General features: G+C 35.9%; 1 protein-coding gene across 6 annotated transcripts in view; it reads right to left on the bottom strand.

The window, feature by feature from the left end:
• The window catches only part of LOC128638491 (probable pleckstrin homology domain-containing family N member 1), a 324001-nt gene that overhangs the window by 185776 nt on the left and 114997 nt on the right, over window positions 1-23228 (bottom strand). For all 6 annotated transcript variants that reach the window (XM_053690476.1, XM_053690472.1, XM_053690474.1 and 3 more), the window contains 2 exons: window positions 11182-11328; window positions 9332-9418 (listed from right to left, as the gene is read on the bottom strand). In XM_053690476.1, coding sequence (XP_053546451.1) covers window positions 9332-9418; window positions 11182-11328 — 234 coding nt within the window. The remainder of the gene's footprint in view (window positions 1-9331; window positions 9419-11181; window positions 11329-23228) is intronic.

Raw genomic sequence — 23228 nt, 5'->3', positions numbered from 1 at the left:
TCTACATATGTATTCTATTACATAAATTGTATTATTGTTTAAAACCAGTGTTTAAACCACAACCCTTTCATTCAGTATAAGCAAGAGGTAAACCCCAAAATGGTGATGATAAGAACGTTTGTCTGGGCATCCCGGTACTGGTTTTCCTTTTTTTAAGTGAGAGTGCATTCCTAACATAACAGGAGTTATACCTACAGCGCCAACCAGAAGGTAGTTATGAATATTTTATATTCCAATGTTCTACATGTAGAAGTAAATATTCTATTTATATATATATATATATATAATTTACATAAGTATATACAGAATAGTATAGATATATTTTAGGTATATACAGAATATTATAGATATATTTTAGGTATATACAGAATAGTATAGATATATTTAGGAATATCCTTTGATCTGATTTTCAGCAATCGATGCACTCTCTCAAACTTCACAAATTCCCCCTTTCCTCTTTCTCACCATCATCTCCTCACTTGTAACATCACAACACTTCCTAATGCCCTCCCTCCTTCTAGTCCTCAGACCAAACTCCATAGAAGCAATAAGTCACTTGATCAGCAACAGCTTTCGAAATCACTTAAACCTCTGCTCTCTTCTATCTCCTCCTTTTACTTCCCTGACCAATCTATCTGTCACTATAATTCCACTCTTACAGCGGTCCTTGACAATTTGGCACCTCCTACCATAGCATACTCCTTTGACACACTACTTACGTAGATATTCTCTGGATGTCCTCTGACTACCTTAAGCTAAATCTCTCCAAAACTAAGCTCCTTATTTTTCCCCCTTCTTCCAAAATCCCTACCACCCAACTTTCTCTAACTGTTGATAATAACATCATTACCCCAACCCTGCATGCCCGATGTATTGGGGTCACACTTGACTCAGATCTCTCTTTTACTCCCCACATCCAGTCTTTGGCCAATTCATGCTGCCTCCACCTTAAAAACATCTCCAAAATGTGCCACTTCCACGCACAAAACACAACTAAGACTTTAATCCACTCTCTCATCATTTCCTGCCTTGACTATTGCAACTGCATCCTTTCTTGCTTCCCTAGCTACCGTCTATCTCCCTTCCAATCCATAATATATGCCTCTGCCAGGCTGATCTTCCTTGCATGTCGCTTCTTATCTGTTGCACCTTTCTTAGCTTAGTTCCTCTCCTCTTTAGTTATCCCCTTGAACCCCTTTAGCATGAAGCCTACAAGCCTAGCTACTTTGTAGATCACCGTCATGAGACCTGATTTACAACAGCGAAACTCTTGGTAGGGCTCTCTATCCCTTTGTCTCCCATAATTGTTGCCTTGTATATTAGACCCATGTTCTTAGTGCTGCTGAATCTGTCGGCGCTCTACAAATAACTGATAATAATAACAGTACTTATATTGTGTTTGATGCAACATTTCTTTAGCTCTGTCCCTTTATGCAACGTGTTTATATCACGCTACCCCAAAAAGCACAAATTTAGTTTAAACTTGTAATATATATATATATATATATATATATATATATATATATACATACACACACACTATATATCAAAATAACAAGAGTATTGCATTGAGCAATGATACTTTTTATTGGACTAACTATAAATTTATAAGATGACAAGCTTTCGGAAGAATGTCTTCCTTATTCAAGTCTGAAGCAATACTGACCAATTTGATGGAATTTACAGATAATATCTTAAAACATAGGATGACTAAAAAGACAGAAAGTGTTAGAGAGGTATGAATGCAGGGGGAGGAGGGGGTGTCGTAAAAATCATGATGGGAATTTAGGAGACAGAGGCAGTCAGTGTCAGTAAAGGATGACAGGGGAAATATATGGTTATACACAAAGCATATATTGACAAAGTTATATATCAACATAGAATCAATATGTATAAAGATGTGAAATTAGGTATACAGGGGAATATAAGATAGCTAAAAAAAAGAAAGGAAAGAAAGAAGAAAAAGGGGGAATAATAATAATGAGAAAAGTGTGGACATAGGCTTTCCTGCGTACCTATGCATAGAGAGTGTGGAATATACAATGTAATTGACTACAGTATATGAAAGTACATTACAAAAAATGTTGATAATGGGTTAAGAACCCAGAATCTACATTTAGTCCAGAATTTAGCAAGTTGAAGTGCATTATCATTTTAATTTCAAAGGTTTTTCTTTCCATGGTGTTTTTGAAGTTGCCTCTGAGAATCTTGATTTTGAGGTTTTGGATGGAGTATATATATGTATACACACACACACAAGGCTCAAAATTTCAAGTCCTTAACTAATAGTCAGAACAAAATGTTACTAGCCACTTTTAATTCCACCCACTAACTACTTCACCCCATCTGTGCATATGTTTAGCCATTGTGAAACATTTTGTAATATTTATTTGATTTTATACCATAAACAATTAATAATGCTACAGAACTAAATAAAAAAATAAGTTCATAGCAGTTAGAAACACTTTAAGTAGATGTTCTGGGGAAGACAATCTAATAATTATCTCTTGTTTTTAACTATCTTACTCAACTCCCTTCAGTCTCTCTTTTTACCCTCTACCTTCTCTCTGGCCATATCTTCTTTTTACACTTTCTTTCCCCTCTCTCATATCTCTTCACTCTTTTTTTCTCCATTATCTACCTTCTTCTCCACTTTCACTTTTCCTCTCCATTCTGTCTGTCTGCCCCGTTTAACCTGTCAGAAGTAGCAGTCTAAGCACTAATGTATTATACACAGTATATATATATATATATATATATATATATATAAATAAACTTCAAAGAAAGATTAGGCCCTCACAGGACTTAATGAACATTATTTTTATTATTAGTGATTAATCAAAGGTTCAGTCAACATTTCGGTCCTCACAGGGACCTTTATCAAGACTGTTTCTAATAGAGAAGATACATAAATTAAAATCTTAGTTAATACCCCTAAATGTAAAGCAACACATCTATAGGGTAACAACCACATAAAATAAAAGAAAGTGACAAAACATATATAAATTAGCAAAATTAGAATATTTCTATGTAGAAAGTATTACTAAAGATCAGTTAGGCAAACTGTATACAATGAGTAGTTATGCAGATAGCTAATAGTACAAATAGCTGAAAAAAGTTGTTTCTCAACCAAACACAGCTCATTTTAATACATTCAACACTGTCAAGTTCAATTAATATGGTACATGACTATATGTTAGTTATATATTAATATAGACTCAAATATCTAATGTAGTATTCTTACTGCTTGGAAAAAGTAAATGTACATACAGGTATTTCCAAAAGTGTATATGCACTCAAATAATTAGCATTTAATAGCAATGAACACGATAATATATGCATCATTTAGGTTACTGAGATATGTTACAGCAATACGCTACCAAGATAGTACCATTCACTTTAATCTAGAGTCTGTCATAAGGCACTGGTGTGCGCTAATTGTAAAACAATCTGTCAGCTGGATTGTGTAAAAAATCTCTACAGCGTATTATTCACAACAAAATCAGATGCAATTCCCCAGTACATTAGTGGATATATAAAGTATCCCCATATATATTGTAATACACTAAAGTATATGATTAAAATACTGGCAATATTGACCTCATACACTTAATTGCTTAGTAGCGTAAACAATATATTCAGCAGTGAACAGTTTTGTGTCTGATCCACTCTTAAATACTGAATGGTCTGGGAAACACTAATGATAGTGATGTCATCAGCAGAACTGAATGGTCTGGGAAACACTAATGATAGTGATGTCATCAGCGGAGCGACCTGCACGTGACCAGAGAGGTACGTGTTGGTCACCATAGCAACCGTAAATAGAAGGTTGCATGTGGGAACCAGAGTGCAATACCGTTACCAAAGATGGATTATGTCCTAAGTAGTTAGAAACCTACAAGGGATATGACTTGTGTGTGTGCCAATGTAGATACACACTAGTTGGGATATAATAGTGTAAATAGAGATATGCACAGTGTGCAATGTGTGCATATTCAATCCATCTATAAATGAAAAAAATATCCATAAATGAACAATAAGTATGTAAGTTAAGCAGATCAGAGTCTAGAGTGGATGTCATAACTTTCTTTGATGTATTTACCTATCCATCATAGAGAGCACCCAGGCAATTCAGTACAGTGAGTGCTTGGAACCCAGAACTATATATATATATATATATATATATATATATATATATATATATAAACTTTGCAGGAAAGGAGGGCACTCACAGGATTTGAAAATAGTCAATAGGGTTTATAGAGCATGCATAGCACGTCAATGCATAACAAGTCATAGTCAACGTTTCGGCTCTTTTCAGTGAGCCTTCTTCAAGACAAATTTTATAAATCTAAGGAAAGCAGAAAAAACATTTATATTGTGTACAATGTGTTACTACAAACAACAAACACACCCACCACCACATATAGAGATAAAATCAAATAAAGGAGATAAACTAGGGCACAGGTCCAAGAAACCGGAATGTCAGAGAATGGAAGCATCTATTGTTTTGAAAATTGAGTCGAATGCATACAGTATTCACTTTTTAGACTTGTGTATCTTCAAGCACGTTATGGCTGAGGGTTGTTTTTTAAAGATTACGCTATTCTCCAAACCCACTGATCGCAACACATTGTTGCAGTACAGCAGCTTCCATCCAACCCCCTTGAAGAGAGGTATAATAAAATCCCAATTACTTAGGGTTATTCAAAATAATTTGGATGCTACACTCAAAAATGAACAACTAATTGAAATGAGAAACAAGTTCTTGGATAGAGGTTACAGCCCCGTGATGATAGATGAGATCTTAGGTGAAAGAGATCATCTTGATCAATAGTCCTTGATACAAAGGAAGAAATTGGAGAAAGATGAATCAAGTAATAGGGCCATGTCTTTTATTACAGATTACACCCCACTTACAAAAGAAGTTGGTATTATCCTTCAGAGAAATTGGCACTTGATTAGCGATGATCATACTCTCCCGTTTTCTCAGGTACCACCTCCTAGAGTGGTGCATAGAAGTGGGCACAGCTTAAAGTCCCTACACATGAAAACTGAACCATGGCAACAGGGAGGGACTTAGTTATCCACAACTAAGGATGGATGTTACAAATGTGGAAGCTGTGTCACCTCTAGTACCCTACTATCTGGCTCAAAATTTCATCATCCCAGTACTAATAAAGTTTATACCATCAGGCATAGACTGACATGTACCTCACAATATGTTGTGTATTTCCTCTCATGCCCTTGTGGTCACTACTATGTAGGAAAGACAAGCACATCTTTGCGCGAAAGGGTGGCAAACCACAAAAGTGCTATTAGAGCAGCACTAAAAGATGGTCACTCTGACCAACCCTTTGCCCGTCATTTCTTGGAACTCAAACATCCCATTTCTACACTAAGGGCCATGCTTATTGATAGGGTTGCCCCCCTTAAAAGGGGAGGCAACAGAGACATGGAGTTATTGCGATGTGAGACCAGATGGATTTATCGCCTCAACACTCTGTCACCTAATGGAATTAATGCACATATTAATTTTTCCCTGTTTTTCTAAAAGTTTTCAAAATTTCACCTACTATTAGCCTGAGATATTTTATTTATTATGGTTCCCCATGTGGCACCCACCCCGACACATGGAGAGTCTAGGTTGGTCTCGGTTTGCAGGGTATCTGTTTTTTCATGTCTTATTTTTGGATGGCTTAGGTTCCCATTTAAATCTGTGGTCCATGTTTTATCTCCTCTTAACTGGTTTTTGACTAGTGCTTTGGGTTTTTGATTGTGCTTTTTTGTTCTCGTGTCACAGCCTGTTTACTCATTTTTTACTCCCGACACCTGAGGGATATTCTTGTGTCATTTGAGCCCTGTACTTTATGGCGTTTTCAGGATTTGTGTTTCTTCCTAGTGGCGGTTGGCCCCCTCCACTGGCGCTAATATTCTCCTATTGTTCTCTATCCGTGGGTAGCTCATTTTTGGGTCTAGGGTGCACTTGTAGTGTTCCTTGTGGATTTCTATATTCTGTTATGATGGACCCTGGAGCGTTACCTTGAGTTTCCATCCACTAGGTCTCTGTTGTTGTGGTCTTTAGTGCTGCTGTATTTTGCTGCACTCTGACTGGGGCAGCTTTGAGTGATTTAAACTTTGGACACACATATGGCTGTTGCTCTTACTATTTTTGTTGCGTGTTGTATGGGTACGGTATGGGTGCGCTTTCATGATAGGTACTCCTGGCTCACATTTCAGTCGTTTATGTCTTCTTATATTTGAATACGTTCAATGTTGCTTATAATGACCGGGTGTAACATATGCCTGCCTGATATCACTGTCCCTTTAAGACTGCCTTCCCTGCTACTGTTCAACTTACCTGCCTAATTAATCATTCATGCACCTGATGCCCTCAGCCTCTTTTTAAACCATCTCAGGCCTAATTTGCATTGCATTAGCTTTAAAGTTGTGTTCCAGAACAACAGAGGTCTGTGACTGTTACTGCATGGATTTTACCAGCATATTCAAGCTACAGCCCCTTTTTTTTTTAGCTATACTTAAAATCATCTAATCGCAAGTATCCATATAATACCATTTTGTTACCTGGACACTGCTACTTAAACTCTGAACTTTATTCTAAATTGCAAGTATGCATTTGGTTATAATCACACTCTAATTACAACAGAATCTTACTCAGAGCTTTATAACTATTCTCTGCTACAAGTTGTCATAGCTGAAATATCCTCCTCCAAATATGTTAATATATTCAGAACTCTGCATCTATGTGTTCAGTTAAAAGCTTTCATGTGATTCTCCAATATATGCACAAACAGTATTTAATGCCTTAAACTTGCAACTTGTCTATCACCTGTGCTGCTCTTCTTATTACGGTCATACAGCTCTATGTAATATTATGTACTATGAACCTGCAACAAATCTTAGTTTGCATCTATGAGTCAATCTTCTACCAGTTTACTCTAAAGCCTGAAGATCCTACATTGCTATATTTTTCTCTCATGAATCCTGCAGCTACTCCTATCAACTATCTATAAGTCACAGTGAAGCCAGAATATATTGTATACATATGTTGCACTCTCCATGAATTCTACAATAACTTCTTGCAACTATGAATCACAGAATATCATCTATCCACGTCCAGAATACTCTTCCCCGGGTCAGGGGTCGGTGTCTCCAAATCCCTACCACGGCCCCGAGGGTCTGTGTCCTGAGCGCATGTACACCGGAACATGACACCAGGCATTGTGTATAGTTACGTTTGTTTCTATATTGGTACTTTGATTAGTGTTTAGTGTTCATATATTTAATTTCTTTTACTGCGCTAGAATTAAGGGAACCCTGTATTTCTGATTGGCCACATAAGTTGTTACGTGTTACCATACAGCAACCTGCAACCAAGCTGTATACGTTTTATGCGAAACAGCTGATTTCACTAAGGGTTTTACTTGCCTTGCTATTTAAGGGTGTGGTGTGGACGCTACTAGTAACAGTTTGATTTTTTCTGCCGGGAGCACGGCTTGTTAGCCACTTTGAGGTATGTATTGTGGACGGAGTTGGTTTCTCATATTACGGGAAAGGTTGTGCAATTTTTCTTATCACATCCCGTGTGATTGGGTGTCCTGTGCACATTTAGAGTAAGTATATGTTTAGACATATTGATGGCTGATGTGTGTTTTTTGAACAAACATTCTAGTTCAGCTGTTTTTTTATGCGGGCTTGGAGTATGCTCTGTTGTTCCCAGAGTCCCTATACTGTTTTTTCATCAGTGACATAGTATGTTCTTTCCCCATTTAGGTATGGTTATTTACCGCAGTGATGTTTTTTGTTTTCTGTCTTTCAAATTACTCTGGTTGCACCGCTTGGCTCTTTTTACATCTGGACACAGGATGTGAAATCTAAGTAGATTGGTTTATTGTTCACTGAATATACGGTTGTTTCCCTAAATCTAGATACTATCGATTGTTGAACTAAGTGGCTCGCCCATATTTGATACCAGGTGATCATAGGTTTGATTTCCATTGTGTCTTGATTTCTTAATTTATTGGTTTGTATATTGAGGAGCTAAACTTGGAGCCTCAGCATTCTGTGTACCATAATGATTTTTTATTTGTATATTGGTGATTTCAGGAGTTACTATTGTTTTGAGGTAGTAGTAATTGTTTTATTTGCCTGTACATTGGATGTGTGCTTGTACGCATCACTCCTGGCCATGTGACTTGACGGGGTCTGTTATTGCTTGCCTCTGGAAAGAGTTGTGTGTGTGCGACACAAGTGGACCTGGGGTTGTACCCCAATAGGTTTTGGGGTTGTGGCCTTATTTTGGTAATATGTATATTTTGGATTATCACTTCAAAGGGCTTTATAGTATATTCATTTATGTCCGGCATTAGATACAAACTATCATGTGGATTTAAGATGGTTATTTTAAGCTTCATACTATTATAAGCTCGACTTATCCCTGTTTGATTTGAGAGTCTAGTGCGTTCTGATTGGTATTTATGTTGTATTCTGGTTATCCATTCTCTGACATTCCGGTTTCTTGGACCTGTGCCCTAGTTTATCTCCTTTATTTGATTTTATCTCTATATGTGGTGGTGGGTGCATTTGTTGTTTGTAGTAACACATTGTACACTATATAAATGTTGTTTTTTCTGTTTTCCTTAGATTTAAACATTTGTCTTGAAGAAGGCTCACAGAAAAGAGCCGAAACGTTGACTATGACTTGTTTTGCATTAATGTGCTATGTATGATCAATAAACCCTATTGACTATTTTCAAATCCTGTGAGTGCCCTCCTTTCCTGCAAAGTTATGTGTCTGAATCTTTGAGGATTGCACCCCGGTCCCACCTGTGTACAAAGGTTGGAGTGCTGGGCCACTGGCTAATTGACATTATATATATATATATATATATATATATATATATATATATATATATATATATAAATATATATATATAAATATATATAAACATATATACACACACACATAGAGTATACCTATACATAGTACATATACCTAGTGGTGCAGTTGTAGGCACAGTGAAGGGTTTTTGGGCTAATCATCTCTTGGCTAACAGCTGTAACTAAATCCTCCAGTTTATATAGCATGTCCTTCTCTCTTCACGTTTGAGTTCCAACTAGTTGATTTTGCAGCGTCTGTAGCTTGTCTACTTTAGAGTTAGATTCCTGTGTAAGTGAATGTGCTTCAGTTTACCAAGAATGTTGCCCAGGGAAGTGCACTCATTTCTTTCTAAGAGTGCAGTCAATTACCAAGTTTGTTTGTTTTCTTTCTTTTTCTCTCTCTCTAAATGATCTTACAAATATACTTTACCTGGTAAATAAATCTTCTCTCCTGATTATCCATTGATAAAATCAGCAAATGAAGAGGAAAGAGAACCAAAAAGCATTCTGACATCTCCTGTAGATAATGCACAAGTCAATGACATCAGCACAGAGGGAAAGGAAAAAAGATATATAGAACAATTACTTTTATTAAAGTTCCCTAAAGACTCAAATTTATAGAACCTATTCTAGGTTAGAGATAAACAAAATAGAAACAGTTTGTTTTTGTTATACAAGTAACCATATTTAGTTAAGTAATCTAACAATAACTGTTTAAACATCCATTGAAAGTCTACAGTAATAATGTAATAAGAGAGTAAATATTGTCTTATTGTTGCTTGTTTTAACTGTATTAATGAAGAATTAGTTAAACTCCTGAACTGCTGAGCCATTTCCACAACTGTAATGAGTTGTTTTGGAGTTTTAGATGCTGCTCACATTTAAGCCCTACTGTAGCGTACCTAACAGATTCACACTAAACTACTATATATACATATTGTGACACGTGAGATGAGTATTTTGTTAAAATGTTAATAAACAAGGTTGAATCAAGTGTATTTTTTTCCTAAACAACAAAGCCAAAGGAAGAAGAGGTTATCCTGATATAAATAAGGGCCTTTGAGTATAGTTAAATAACTTTGATGTGCATATAGGGGCTCCCATGAGCTTCCACTCAAATAAATTCTCTTTTATTCATTATTAATACCTATTGATCACCTAGATATAAACACTTGTGTAGGGGCCTTTTTTAAGTGTATATGTATTTAAACTTGTTTTTTTTCTCTCTCTCAGTTGTACTTTCACTTTACATCACCATGACACACATTGTTTTAAAGAGCCGGCAAATGCCTTTCAAACTATGGGTCTTGGGAGCTAATGAGCTGAGATTGAGAGGTTTCAATACTTCCCCCCCAACCCCTCTCCATCCTGCAGCCTTGCACATCCAGGTCTCCAGGGTGTGTTGGATTTAATGGACAGTAAAGTCAAAATGAAACTTAAATGGATATGACATCAAATTTAAAAGGAAAAGTTTACAATGTTCTTCTATTATTAATTTTGCTTTGTTCACTTGGTGTCCTTTGTTAATGAGTAATCCTAGGTGAGCACAGGAGAGAGCAGGTGTGTGTAGCCATTCAGCAGCAGTGTTTTGCAACAATGTTTATAGCCATGTTAGACATGGAGGCCCATTTATCAAGCTCCGTATGGAGCTTGTGGGCCCGTGTTTCTGGCGAGTCTTCAGACTCGCCAGAAACAGCAGTTATGAAGCAGCGGTCTAAAGACCGCTGCTCCATAACCCTGTCCGCCTGTTCTGAGCAGGCGGACAGGAATCGCCACAATTCAACCCGATCGGGTTGATTGACACCTTCCTGCTGGCGGACGATTGGCCACGAGTCTGCAGGGGGCGGTGTTGCACCAGCAGCTCTTGTGAGATGCTGGTGCAATGCTGAATACGGAGAGCGTATTGCTCTCCGCATTCAGCGAGGTCTTGCGGACCTAATCCGCACTATCGGATCAGGTCTGCAAGACCTATGATAAATAGGCCTCATAGTTTCAAACAATGCTGTCATAGACTTTTAAAGAAACATGCAAACTCCTAAGCTCCTATTGGTCATAGAAAGAAAACTATATATACTGTATATACATACACACATATATTCTACTGGCTTTTTGAGAGATATAACTGTGTACTGCGCTTTATTATCAAAGCCCTGCATATTTTGTTAACAAGATATGAAAATAATTTGCAATGCAGTGCTTTGTTGATAATAAATGTAAAACAAAAATGTCCTATTAAATAATACTGAAATACCAAAAACACATTAAACAATAATAACTTACCTGCGTGCTACTTATCTGGATAACCACCAGAGAAGACATAACAACTCTTCCATAAGAATAAACATGCTGTCCTTCCCAGCCTCGAATGGGCTCTTTGAATATCTGATCATTTAGATGTTCACGAGTTTTCCCCCAAAATAATACTGGCTAAAGAAAAAGATAGTGAACAGCATTAAAAGGGACATGCAACCCCAAAATATTTTCATTATTCAGATTAGGTATACAATTTGAAACAACTGTCTAATTTACTTATATTATCTAATGACTTTTCTTTTTAGTTTTCTTGGTATCCTTTGTTGAAAAGCATAAATAGGTAGGCTCAGGAGCTGGGATCTAGCTGCTATTTGGTGGCTGCACATATATACATCTTGTCATCGGTTAACTGATGTGTTAAGCTCCTAGAAATGCATTGCTGCTCCTTCAACAAAGGATACCACAATACTGACAGCTAATAGACCTTAGCAGGGTGTACACAAATGAAGAGGCAGTATTAGCTTCAAGTAAAATTTAAAAACTATTATCTCTGGCCCCGTCAAACAAATATTGTGCAAAAAATCACGAAAAACCTGCTTCTTACAGTTTTTTTTATGTGTTTACCCATTTTGATTGTGAGAAATCCATATAGACCATATATTCTTATAAATAAACCTAAAATTGCGTCGCATTTCAGAGAGTATTGCACATGCGAAACATAATAGAAGTATCCCAAATTGTCTTGGAGTATTCCGAAACGTCAAAAGGCAGTTTTACATTTTATCAACACCCTATGTTTGTTGAATTTGTTGTGCCATGTTGTTGTCTAAATATAGCTCTAAACGCATGGTCGGGGGAGATTGTGATTGCAATGGTGTCCATGAATCATATGGAGACTTTTCCAATATCTGCTCAGATTCGATCTAAACTTTTCTGAATACAGTAATGGTGTAATTGTTTTAATTGTGAGCAGAAAAATAGCCAATAAATAGACTAGGTCCATATAAAGAGTTGGCAGACGTGCTACTTTAAGGCTAAAGAAAAGGAGATTTAATCTCCAGTAACAAATGTTTTTTTATTGTAAGATCAATCAAATTGTGGAGGTAGTCAAAGTAATGTGACACGTTTTATTTTAATATAATTATAAATGTCTTTCTGAGTAAACCTTGCTAGCTTTTTAAATGGAGAATCTGTAACACAAGTTGTTTTACATTCTGCTCACATTACTGCAACAAAACTTTAAATACACCCAGGAACAAATTATTCAGCCCATTACTTAAATAACATTGCAAAGTGTGCCTAAGGCTAATCATGATCTGATAAAAACACAGTTGTGTTGACTTTCCAAAAAAGAACATTTTCTCAAGGAAAATTACCATTTGATATGATGATAAATTAATACCCTTTGAAATGTCAACTATTTATATAGGAACTTGTATGTCTATAAGTTTTATACTAATGCATTAAATAAGATATTATTTTATTATTGGGCAAAAGGAAAGAAAAATAATAACCAGGGTTAAAGTGTTTCTCCCAAAGTAATACAGATGCACAAACTTTATTCACTTATCTAATTCTGTGCTCTTCTGAACTATATTGTTTGTTGTTTTTTTTGTTGTAAGATTGTACTTAAAGGAACAGTCTAGTCCAAAATAAACTTTCATGATTCAGAAAGAGAATGTAATTTTAAACAATTTTCCAATTTACTTTCATCACCAATTTTGCTTTGTTCTCTTGGTATTCTTAGTTGAAAGCTAAACCTAGGAGGTTCATATGATAATTTCTAAGACCTTGAAGGCCGCCTATTCTCTCAGGGCATTTTGACAGTTTTTCACCACTAGAGGGTGTTAGTTCATGTGTGTCATATAGATAACACTGTTCTAGTGAGCCAACACTGATTGGCTAAAATGGATGTCCGTCAAAAGAACTGAAATAAGGGGGCAGTCTGCAGAGGTTTAGATTCAGGGTAATCACAGAGGTAAAAAGTGTATTTATATAACTGTGTTGGTTATTCAAAACTAGGGAATGGGTAATAAAGGGATTATCTATCTTTTTAAACAATAACAATTCTGGTGTAGACTGTCCCTTTAAATCTAATGGTGTTCTGTATAGTTCATGCTAAACCTTCTTAAATTAAATTTAGCATCTTTTATGTACACAAGTAAGGTTTTATCTGCACTTTAGGTCTCTTAAATTATGAATTTATCTAAGACAAGGTCATTGGAATATCAAATTCAGCAATAATTTAAAATATCTTTTTGCAAACGCATCAAACAGTCCATTCATTATCATTCATTTTTTCAAAACTGAGAACAAAACAATTAGTATCAAATTTTAAACATAGTTCACATAGGGCCAAATTACGAGTGGAGCACAAATTAACGCTTCCGTTCAAGCATAAATTGCGCTAGAATTGAGCTTTTTGTGCTTGTTGGGTTGCGCTCATACTACGAGTTGAAAGTAAACTGTTTTTGCTTAAGCATCTATGAATAAGGCACACAGCCGAAATGCATAAGATTTTCCTGCACTGAATACCCTCGTGTATACATCACAGTTAGGTTTTGCAAGTTTTTTCCATGGATTGGCTGTCTTGAGGAGTTCTCTTGCTACCATTGAGCGTGTCATAAAACAGATATAATCCTTTAGTGGGAGGAGTGATTACGGCAATGGAGTGGAGCACGAAATCAGTTGGTTTGGAGGCCGAGAGGTGCCGGGATGTACGGAAAGAGCAATCCGCACATTACTCAATGAGCAGGATGCCCTGGTTTGAATCTTAGCCTAGAACCTGTTAAGGATACCCTTGCCATATTATACACACTGATGCGCCGTTTGCCTGCATGTACCCCACACAGTCATTGATATAAGGCCCATATCATGTGAATTTGTGATCTTCTTACTCAGTTTGCCTTTATATACACAGAATACAGCTTTTACAGCATAGCTGAACCTGGACACATTTTTTAAGCCCCATTTTTTAAGCGCTTCTTTGGGATGAGTGTCTTTCATTTGTACCAGCGGTAAGCCTAGCAAGCACAAACCCCCGTGATAAAACCCTTATTGCTCCACTCGTAATCCGGCCCTTAATGTTAAAGTTATTATTTAGGGGTAGTTCCATCCTTTTGTGGAGAAAAAAAACTCCCACATTCTCTGTGCTGACTAAATAACTCACCTGTGAAACCTAGCAGTGATTATTGCAACAGGGTTTGGCTCCTTTTTCTTCTAAAATATTTGGTTAAAAAAAGTTATTGAGTTGCTGTAGGTTTGTGTTACCTATGTTCAAATTTTAATTTTTATCTTTGTTGAAAATATGCAATTGTAAAGCAGGAGGAGTTTCCATGTAAGAAACTGATTTTTAAAGTAACAATGTTTTTATGTTCTAAAAAATATAAAAGGAGAAAAGTGCGGAATCAAGTGCAGGAATAAACTTTAATCATAAAATACAAACGATGCTAAAAACTCACAAGACAGAGTCAAAGTGTCCATAAACAGTCCAACGAGCACCCCAACCTCCTCTTTCTTTGCTCACACGAGATAAGCATTGTTTTATAGTGCTATTATAAATGTGTTTATTGTTTATTTCTATTTAATTTTTGTCCTGTTTTTTTCTCTTGCTATATTATTTTATTTTATTCTATTTTCTCATTATCGTTTTAATTTTTATTACTTCCTTTTTTCTATTTTACATTTTCATTTATACATAATTAGTTTTTATTTGTACATTTTCCTATTCCGTTATTTCCTTTATTTTTAAATTATCTCCCTGTTCTTTCCATTCCAATTAGCTTGCTTGGTACTCAGTCAGAGATTTCCTGTCTTTCTCTGTCTCCTCTGTTTAGTTGCTCACAAGCCGCCTGTCCGACATTTTGCATGACGCAATCGCTTTGTTTCCCACCTCTGAGTTGTGCCGGTAACCTCACAGAGCTGTCCTCCTTTTACATTTACATTGTATTTAAAGTGAAGGTAAACTTTCAAGAATGAGTGCCCGGTTTTTAAAAATACTATTAAAAACAGGGGCACTTTCATTCATGAAAGTTTACATTTCACCCGTATTCTTAAAATACTTAACTTTTCTCATCGAATCCGCTCCAGCGCTTCACCGGCCCATCGCAAGCCTCTTCATACGTCAGCAATGACGATTCCGGCATCCTCCAATCACAGCTTTCCCCCTGGGGGAATCATTGCCTGAGGCAACGCTATGATTGGAGGAAGCCGGTTTCGTCATTGCTAAATAAGTTAACCAAGAAGAAGCAGACGGGGGCATCGTTTCAGAACGGCAAACCTACATTTCAGAAGAAAAAGGTAAGTATTTTTAAAATCCGGTGCAATGTTCATTTTCATGAATGAAAGTGCCCCTGTTTTTAATAGTTTTTTTAAAAAACCAGGCACTTTCACATGAAATTTGACTTTTACTTTAATTTCTAATAGTTACACAGTTTGGTAACAGTATTATTTATATATTATCCTTTCTTTATACTTCGGCTCCCTCCGGTGGCATTACTAATAATAATTTTGTATAGAAATTTATATTAAATTTTTCTGTGGTGCTTTTCCCCTCATTATTGCTTCTATTTTTCATTCCAAATGTTTTTGCTTTTATTTTATTAAAATGTAATATGTCTCAACTAGCTGAAAATCAGACCTCCGTCATAGAACAGAATATTCAGTGGATGATTGATACTTCTTTGAATAAGCTCATGACTCAAGTGACTGATTTAATAGCAGCTAGTTCTACAATCTAATAAACAAGCAATCAAACGTAAGAGACCTGTTTCTAATATAGACAAGACTAGTAAAAAAAACTATGTCATATGTCTGGCAATTACTGAAGGGACAGATTAAAGCTGATGAAAAAAGTTATGATAATAAGAGATTTAATGAGTCTTTCTATTTTTCCAGGGGGCGAACTTTCTATTTTTTCCTTTGAAGATTCTGATATTTCCTATGGTAAATCTGTTTAATGTTCTCATGTTTCTTCTGAGGATTCTGATGCGTCCCAAAAAAATAAAAAAAATGTTTTAAAAAGCCTAAGCATAGGGTATTTTTTTGATTGTTTGGTCAACCCTAGGTTTAATGCAGATGAATTACATCACCCTAGATCTGCTGAGTGATGTCCAACTTTAGATATAGGCAATTTTACATACTATCAGATTTGCTAAATTCTTAAAATGGAGTGTAATAATGATTGGGGTAGAATGCCCTAGACCCCTGCTACCTAATAATACTGATGCTACACAAAACTTTGAAATGTATTGGCTCTCCAGGTTTTAAACTTAAAGGTTCAGATTGTGCCTGGAATATTTGTCTAGACAAAATCTTACATTCTGTTGGTCCTCTGACAAAACTTTCTGAAATATCAGAACAGGCCATTTTTGAACACAACACTTTAGGCCATTTTCTTGTCAGTGTCAGTTCAAAGTATGTTAGCCTTTTTGAGAAAAGGAGCAATATTTTTAAAAAAATTTACTTTGCTGTTCATAATATTCATCAAGATACTAATGGTCTTTTTGGCGACACTTTTATTAAAGACTTTAATACCTATGTTAATACCTTTTCCAGCCTAAATATGGTCAAAACCTCCGAAAGGGACTAGGCAATTTTCCCGGCTGAACTTCCTATCCAAACCAGTCTCAGTTCAGCCAAAATCCGAGACCACTCAACTTCTGCCTTCTTTCCCTCCCTTCCAGACCTGAACACCAGAGGTTCACGCAGAAGACAAAGATCTCGTTCACCAACAGGTATCTCTTTTTTGTCCCTTTTCAATAATTTCTAAGATAAAATTGATGCCAGAATTGTAGTGTTGCTTTCATCCTCAATTCAAGCTATTTTTCCAGCCCCTCTTCATTATCAAGAACTTCAGCATCTAAAATTATATCTTATCTTCACAAATTATTACGCTCATCCTATTCTTGTATCCTCTCAAGCCAAGAAAGAACTTCCATGGTAGTTGTCTCATATTGAGGCTTGGAATGGCAAAGCTCCGGATATTATAATCAAAAACCAATGCCAGTCACAGAGGTTGATCCAAAAGAATCCAAAGCACCATAGGTAATCTTAAAAGTTTATACCTTTATTTTTCTCTCATAAAAGATGTGACGTTTCGGCCCTTCTGGCCTTAATCATGCATATAATAAAGACTTTCCCATATTCACAATATATAGGCTGGTTAATAAACAGTTTATTACACACAAACTTTCCAAAAACAAGCTCATGTGTTAAGGACATACCTAGTGGTTGCAACATATTATTACATATATAACATTAACCCTTAAAAACAACGTTACTAGTGAAAATAATTTAGCAGCCACCACTTATGAACTTAAAGTCCTTTATCATCTCTTACTGATAACAAAACAAAACAAAAACTAGACATTAGAGCACTGCTACAGTTTTATAGAAATACTGAAACATCTATTTCCCTATTTAGTCCTTTGGGATACATGCTGTTTAAATGGTATATCCAGTATGTCTCTCTTTGTTTTATAACCCTTTGTCGGTCTCCTCCCCCTCTTAGTTTTCCAACATGGTCAATGATTTGCCATCTCATTTGGCTTATGTTGTGACCAGCTTTCAAAAAATGATTAGACACTGGTGCATCAGTGTTACCGCATCAGATATTGGTCTTTTGTTGGTTCATCCTTTCCCTGCCCTTTCTAGAAGACTCTCCAATAAAGATTAAAAAGCACGGCCACTTAATGAGATATGTTATAAATGTCATTTCACATGTATAGTATCTCTTTATATTGAATTTACGACCAGTTCTAGGGTGTACAAATTCTCTCCCCTTAATCTTAATGTTTCTAACTATCCTGTATGCCAGTCTTTTTTGCAATATAAAATATATCCTTAATACAATCTCTCACAATATTCCAATGCTTTTTAATCATTTTAGTCACTTCATCACTATGTAAGTTATATTGGGATGTAAATATCATTCTCTTATTACCCTCATCTTTCTTTTTACCTTGGTTACTAGGCATTCATCCCTTAACTTATTGATTTCTTCTTTAATCAGTTGCTCTGGGTAACCCCTTTGTAAAAATCTTTCACCCATCTCTTTCATTCTCATGGGTAAATTATCATTTTACAATCCTGTTCACCCTGAGCAACTGACTTCTATGGAGAGACTTCTTTAGTTTTGTAGGGTGAAAACTATCATAAGACAACAGTGTTCCTATCTGTGGGTTTCCTATAAAGATCCACCTTAAGGGTACCATTTTCTTTATACACCCTTGTATCTAGTAAATCCACAGATATCTCACTAAAAGAGAGCATAAATTCAACACCTGAGACTGCTGTATCTAAAGATGCCACAAATCTTTCCAGGGGTCCATTGTCACCCCACCACAAGCTAAACCCATCATCAATTAAACGCCATCAAACGGCGCCATACTTTTGAAATAATTCACTAGCATAGACATAGTTCTCTTCAAAGCAATTCATAGAGAGGTTGGCGTATGATGGGGCAACCTTGGATTCCATAGCTGTCCCCTTAGTCTGCATAAACCAATTATCTTGAAACAGGAAATAGTTCCAGTATAACACAAGGCATAATAATTCCTCAACAAACTCAATGTGTTGAGAGTTATATGTACTACTGTTTGTCAAGAGCTTTTTCCCCAATATCTATTTGTGTTTCATGCTTGATTAAGGTATATAAATTCTTGACATCAAGAGTGAATAGAATATATACCATCAAATGTAAATCTTGCAATTTATTTAAGAAGTCACCTGTGTCTTTGATATAAGCTGACATTTTTAAAACCTCTGGCTGTAATATTTTGTCTAAGAAAATAGCTATATTGGAGAATATAGAGTCCACACTGGAGGCAATAGGCCTTCCAGGCGGACGCTCTACACTTTTGTGCACTTTGGGGACAGTGTAAAATATGGATGTTCTTGGGTGGTCTCTATATAAATAGACAATTTAATATTGATGACTCCATTAGTAACTGCTTTAGTTAAAATATGTTTAATTTCCCTTTGGATCCTGAAGACAGGATCCCCTGATAGTAATTGATAGGTACTCTTATCCTGTAATTGGGAGTTAGTCTCTTAAATATAATAATTTTTGTCTAATATAATAGTGGCACCCCCCTTATCATCTGCCCTCACTAAGATGTGTTTGTTTTTTTTTGTTTTTTTTTTTATAGCCTATCTCTTATCTTTTGTAAGATTATTAAATCTCCTGTTCCTTTTACTGCCTCCCTTCATGATCTTATCTTTAAGATGCTGCCAATCATTACTGACCATTTTTACAAAAGTTTCAATGCTGTTATTGCTTTAAGAGGGGACAAAGTTGGATTTCTTTCTTAAACCCAAATGACTTACTTAAAAACTTATTTGCACACTGATCAATCTGTTTTTCATTTGTGGTCATTATGTCATCACCTCTATTAAACTTAATTTGCAAACCAAGGGATCTAAAAAACATTTGAAAAAATCGATTTAAAGTGTCCACATTAGTATTAGGACATAAATATTCAAGAGCTTATACTCGCTGTCCATCAGGTCTTAGATTAAATGTTTGAGACCATTTGTTCTGCGGCTTCCCTCTGCCCCTACTGTTGGAACTTCTTGTGCTGTGGGTTTCTGCAGTAGTTCTTGTGCTTGCGACCACCTCTGTGCTGCCTTCATCGCTGGACAAAAAAGCTGGAGACGCTTTCCCTGCTGAGGACTCACTCAAAGTATTAATTACGTCATCTGTGTCAGCCGAAGTCTCACGTGATCCGCCTCTGTTACTTGTGTTGCCATGGCGACGTCGGCCTTCAGTGAAGCCTCTACCCCCAGGGAACAGAACAGACCTCTATCTGTACACCCTTCCATTAAGGTAATCCTGTTCATCTCTCAGGAATTTCGATAGTTTTTTCTCCACTTCCATTTCTTTGATCTTTGTATCTAATTATTTTATTACTTTGTCCAGCTCCTCCACTGTAAGCAGCTTACCTAGTTCCACTGTATTATTAGACACCTGTTCCTTCTGTGTCTCTATATCTTTAAGGAGATATTCTACTGTCAGGACCATTAAGTCGTATGAACACTTGTTTAAAAAAAGCCTTACACAGGTTGGGCAGCTAGTTATGGTCCATCTATCAAAGGAGCGAAGTGGTATCTAGAGGAAAAGCAATTCCATATCAATTGCCTGGAACTGTTTTTTTTTTTTTTTTTTTTCCATTCTTATCAAAACGGACAATATTTCTAGTGTCCGTTTTTTGTCTAGGTGGTATGAAATCCAGAGACCTCTCCAACATTACAAAGGATTTTAATATTTTTCGTCTAAACAAAAATATTTCTGTTAAGGCAGCATACATTCCAAGCTTGTCAAATGAGTCACCAGATTGGGGTTTGCATTATCTCAGGGGTTACAGTGATTGGAAACTGAACAGATCAGTGTTTTTTCGCTTCAGTCTCTGAGAGGCCCTTCTCTCTGGATCTTTTCACTTTGAGACAGAATTTTCGAATCTGTCCATATTTCAGTTGGCATTAAGGTCTAGATGCGGCAGCAGTTTTTACATGTTTCTTCAACTATGGCCTCATCAGGGAGCTTATACTTTTCCTCTGTTCTCCATGATATCGAGGACTATATTGATATTAGGTTATGATCTCTTAACTCTGCTCTTTATCACCCCTCTCTGACCAGCTCATCCTCGATACCGTTCTTCTCTAGAACTGTCAATTTTCCTTTTCTTCCATTTTTCACTCTTATTCTCACTAGTCCAGAAAACTTAACTCACAATCCTATCCGTCAAAGTTCTCTATGTCTAATAGCATGGATGATTTTGGGGAATCTTGAACTTTTGATGGCCTTTCAGAAGGAACTATAATTCTTATGTGGGACACATGAGCCCACAGAACACATAAATGTTACCTTTCCACATGGGCCAGATGGTCTAGCTGGTTCTTAGACAGGAACATGGATCCCCTTTCAGCTTCTATAATGTTTAATATTATATTTCTATTCTATTCTTGCATATAGAACTATTGTATCTAGGTCGGCTATTTCGGCTCGCCATTAGTTTATTATTAACCTTCCGGTTGATCAACACCCTTTAGTTTAAGGAATTATAAAAGCTATTCACCTCCCAAATGTCCATAATTTTAGGATGTAGATCTTATTTTTGCCCTTTTTAAATCCTGGCCTCCTAATAATCTTCATTCCCTTAAAGGGACACTAAACCCAATTTTTTTTTTCTTTCACGATTCAGATAGAGCATGCAATTTTAAGCAACTTTCTAATTTACTCCTATTATCAAATCTTCTTCATTATCTTGCTATCTGTATTTGAAAAGCAAGATTGTAAGTTTAGAAGCCGGACCATTTATGGTTGACAACCTGGGTTGTTCTTGCTGATTGGTGGCTAAATGGACCCACCATTTAAAAAGTGCTGCCCAGGGTACTGAACCAAAAATTGGCTAGCTCCTCAGCTTAGATGCCTTCTTTTTCAAATAAAGATAGCAAGAGAACAAAGAAAAATTGAGTAGGGGTAAAATAGGAGTAAAATAGAAAGTTGCTTACAATTGCATGCTCTATCTGAATCATGAAAAAATGTGTGTATTTTCTGTAGAGTGTAGGATGTCAAGAGTGTTTGGTTTTAATTCTAAAAGATTTTCTCCTGAAATAGTTACTTTGTTCTTTCTAGTAGAACTAAATATTTTCCTCTTGTATTTGTTTATCCTTATCTTCCTTCTGAACCTTCTGTTTGTGTTGCTCAGTGTTTAAAAGAATATGAAATTAGAACATATTTTCAAACTGTGTCTTCTAACCAACTTTATTTTATTCCTCATTCTCTTGTTTCTTCTACTTCCGTTATGAGGTGAGTTATATAGGTTATGAGTGAAGCTAGTGTTGATTTATCTTTCACAGCTCATTCCGTTAGAGGATCAGCAGCTTCTAAAGCATTTTTAAAGTCTGCTCCATAATAAGTAATTCTTAATACTGCCGAAGGGTCCACAAATTATATTTTTAAACCCATTCAGCATGCCTCACTTAATTTATTGTGTTAGTTTTTTTTAAACTAGAAAACTATTAGTGTCTGGTCTTATAATAAAAGTTTTATTATATCCTAGCTCGTAAAGAAATAATCTAGAGTTTATTAACGACAAAGACAAATATTTGCCCTTCCTTATCTTGTTCCACCATAGTAATGTTGGTGATGTATTAATTGTATTTGGTTAATTTTCAGTTGCCAACCAGTAATGCATGTTTTCAAACCGTGTTTTATTCTGAGTCCTCAAGCCCAGGTTTCATTGTCTCCTCAAGATTGGATTTCTCCAACATCTTCAAGTTTGGAACTCAAGTTCCTTAGATTTTTTGAAGGATTTCCTTCATTCTTTCGGTTCTTCATCTGTTTGTTTCTGCTGTTTTTATTTAGTTGACGTTACTTTACTTTTAATTGTTTCTCCTTCAGCATCAAATCAACAGTCTTGATTTTTAACTGGCTAATACATTTTATACATTTAATACATCTTTACCTGTCTATTTTGACAGTCTATGAGTGTGTGTGTGTCTTTGAATGTTTTTGTGTGTGACTAAGTGTTTCTGCAGACTTAAGTATCCAACAATCAAACTTCTATTGGGTTCATATGTGTGTTTATTTGGCTCTGATACTAGCTAGAGTGCCTCACCAGCCACTAACCTCACAAATATCCACCCTGTGTTTTTTAGGATATTTAATAAAAAAAATTGTTTTAAGAAGTTTTAAGTGCATAATAATTTAGCATAAGTTTTATTGATAACATAGTAAAAACATATTTAGTTTATGTTGCGTGGTTTACACAAATAATTAAAGATAAAGTGATTATATTGTAACAAACCTATCAGAGATACACAGGTTAAACATGGTGGATAAGATACAATGAATTTTAATGTAATAATGTTCCTTTAAAAAGAATAAAGATGGTGGAGAAAAATTCCGCTATGTAAAACTCCCAAAACTAGGTGTGAGCACTTCTTGAAAAAAGATTCTAAGCTGAAAGGGCGTTGATGTGAACTTTGAAAAGCTGAGGACTTTGTCTATATACACACTACCATCCTATGGAAAGGAGGTTTTGTATTTAAGCTTTATATCATTGGTTAAC

Source organism: Bombina bombina, chromosome 8 (assembly GCF_027579735.1).
Source record: "Bombina bombina isolate aBomBom1 chromosome 8, aBomBom1.pri, whole genome shotgun sequence".
In the NCBI taxonomy this organism is placed as follows: Eukaryota; Metazoa; Chordata; class Amphibia; order Anura; family Bombinatoridae; genus Bombina; species Bombina bombina.
The sequence above is the reverse complement of the archived record's forward strand: the minus strand, read 5'-3'. Positions and strand labels throughout refer to the sequence as shown.